The sequence below is a fragment of the Mandrillus leucophaeus genome, unplaced genomic scaffold, assembly GCF_000951045.1.
Source record: "Mandrillus leucophaeus isolate KB7577 unplaced genomic scaffold, Mleu.le_1.0 Scaffold585, whole genome shotgun sequence".
Lineage (NCBI taxonomy): Eukaryota > Metazoa > Chordata > Mammalia > Primates > Cercopithecidae > Mandrillus > Mandrillus leucophaeus.
In genome coordinates this window covers 527976-530355 of record NW_012106308.1, presented here as the reverse complement: position 1 = coordinate 530355, position 2380 = coordinate 527976, and the positions used below count along the sequence as shown (strand labels likewise).

General features: G+C 48.0%; 2 protein-coding genes across 2 annotated transcripts in view; both read right to left on the bottom strand.

The window, feature by feature from the left end:
• Nucleotides 1-2374, bottom strand: part of PITPNC1 (phosphatidylinositol transfer protein, cytoplasmic 1) — a 395624-nt gene extending 393250 nt beyond the window's left edge. The window contains exon 1 of the mRNA XM_011999170.1: nucleotides 1945-2374. The gene's annotated coding sequence lies outside the window, so the exon portion shown is untranslated. The remainder of the gene's footprint in view (nucleotides 1-1944) is intronic.
• Nucleotides 1-2380, bottom strand: part of LOC105553200 — a 6885-nt gene that overhangs the window by 2325 nt on the left and 2180 nt on the right. The window contains exon 2 of the mRNA XM_011999173.1: nucleotides 2153-2361. Within this exon, the coding sequence (XP_011854563.1) occupies nucleotides 2153-2361 (209 nt within the window). The remainder of the gene's footprint in view (nucleotides 1-2152; nucleotides 2362-2380) is intronic.

Below are 2380 nucleotides of genomic sequence, written 5' to 3'. Positions count from 1 at the left end.
GAGACGGAGTCTTGCTCTGTCACCCAGGCTGGAGTGCAGTGGCGTGATCTCCGCTCACTGCAAGCTCCGCCTCCCGGGTTCATGCCATTCTCCCACCTCAGCCTCCCAAGTAGCTGGGACTACAGGAACCTGCCACCACGCCTGCTTCATTTTTTTGTATTTTTAGTAGAGATGGGGTTTCACCATGTTAGCCAGGATGGTCTCGATCTCCTGACCTCGTGATCTGCCCACCTCGGCCTCTCAAAGTGCTGGGATTATAGGCGTGAGTCACTGCGCCCGGCAATCCCAGCACTTTAAGAGGCCGAGGCAGGAGGATCACTCAAGCCCAGGAGTTCAAGACCAGCCTGGGCAACAAAGCAAGTCCCTGTCTCTACAAAAGTAAAAAAATTAGCCAGGTTGGCAGCACACACCTGTTGTCCCAGCTACTCAGGAGGCTGAGGTGGGAGGATCACTTGAGCCCAGGAGATGGAGGCAGAAGTGAACCAGGATCACACCACTGCACTCCAGCCTGGGTGACAGAGCAAGACCCTGTCTCGAAAGGAAAAAAAAAGTTAGGCTTCCAAAGTTTATCTAAACATCTTCTTTTAAGAAACTCAAGTTGCTTCCTCATTTTCAATGTTAAGGTCAGTGTAAAAGGGGATGGTGGAGACTGTGGAATTTACTATCAGTTCTGACTTTAGGGGTTTAACATCTGGCAAACTAGGCCTCATGTCTTCATTCATCATCAGATTTAGCTAATCTGAATCCTTTTAATTGGAAACATCTATTAATCTAAATTGCCCTCCTGCTTCTCTGACAAAGCAGAAAATGACTTCAGAATATGAACCTTACAGAAACTGAATCATACTTCAGCCAAAATGAATTATACATTAAAGAATTTATAATTATATTACAGGTGGAGTCTGATGAGTCTGATTTTGTTGGCCAATTAAGAAAGGAAGGGCTGGCCGGGCGCAGTGGCTCATGCCTGTAATCCCAGCACCTTGGGAGGCTGAGGCAGGCGGATCACCTGAGGTCAGGCATTCAAGACCAGCCTGGCAAACATGGCGAAACCTCATCTCTACTAAAACTACAAAAATTAGCCGGGCGTGGTGGCAGGCACCTATAATCCCAGCTACTCAGGAGGCTGAGGCAGAAGAATTGCTTGAATCCGGGTGGTGGAGGTTGCAGTGAGCTGAGATCTCGACATTGCACCCCACCCTGGGCAACATAGCAAGGTTCCATCTCAAAAAAACAAAAAAGAAAAGAAACAAGGAAGGAAGGAAGGAAGGAAGGAAGGACGGACGGAAGGAAGGAAGGGCCTCCACCTACATCGTTCAAATGTAATTACCCCATGTTATACCTGTGGATATTTCGGTACAAAAACAGAAGTGGGAAAAGCATCTGCCTGAGTGTTTCAGAAAGCCTGAAAAGGGAATTAACTAGGATAAAGAGATTTTGTAGGTAGTAGAGAAGCTTCTAGAACTGGTTCTTTTCTTGATTATCACCTGTAATTTTCTGTGTATTCCATGCAGTCCCAACATTGCTCCTAGAATCCAAACTCATATCAAAAAACAAGGTCATTAGGAGATAGAGTAGAGGGATCCACGCCTCCCAGGTGAATTACTGTAGCTCAACTGCCCAGAAGGTGGGACGATATCCACCTTTTCTGGAAAGACCTATTAACCAGTCCCATTCATTTGCCTTTCGCCTTCTCCACAAAGCTATGTCCTGCTTCTCCACTTACAAGGTCATATGCAACTCGAATCTCTGTCTACCCATCTGGCATCCACCCTTCCAGACCCTACTTAAATGCTACCTCCTCAAATGCCAAAGAACTCCAAAACTCGGTTGATCATTCTGGTGGAAGCTGATCTCTCCCTCCTTGGCAGCCTGTGTACCCCTGATGCGTTTTGTAAACTTGCAGCTACTTTGATTTTGTCTTGGATTGTACTTGGGTCTTGCCTTAACCCTTGGTCCAGATGGCAAATACGGACAGCCTCTGTGAGCACAGCCACGTTCTCAGTTAAGGATCTTTTTCTCTCCCAAAGCGCATCGCCCCTCTCACCAAGCGGTGGCTCAATAACATATCTGATAGTTTCAAGGCACCAGATTTAAATATAAAGACGGTGTGGGTGGCTGATTTCATGTGTGTTGCCACACCAAACCATACTAGTGAGTTTCACGTTGCCGTGCTTGGCTTTGGGCTCCCTTGCTGTCCCTGGACAGAGACGCTCAGCAGTCGTGAAATCACCACAAAGGTGGGCAGGAAGAAGGGGAAGAAAGGGAAGCCGGGGCTGGAATAATCCAGTCTGAGTCACCACTTCCTGAATGCTGGGGCTCGTGGCTTCGCAGGTTCGGGAAAAGGGCAGCAAAGCCGCGCTTGGAGGACGAGCCCCCG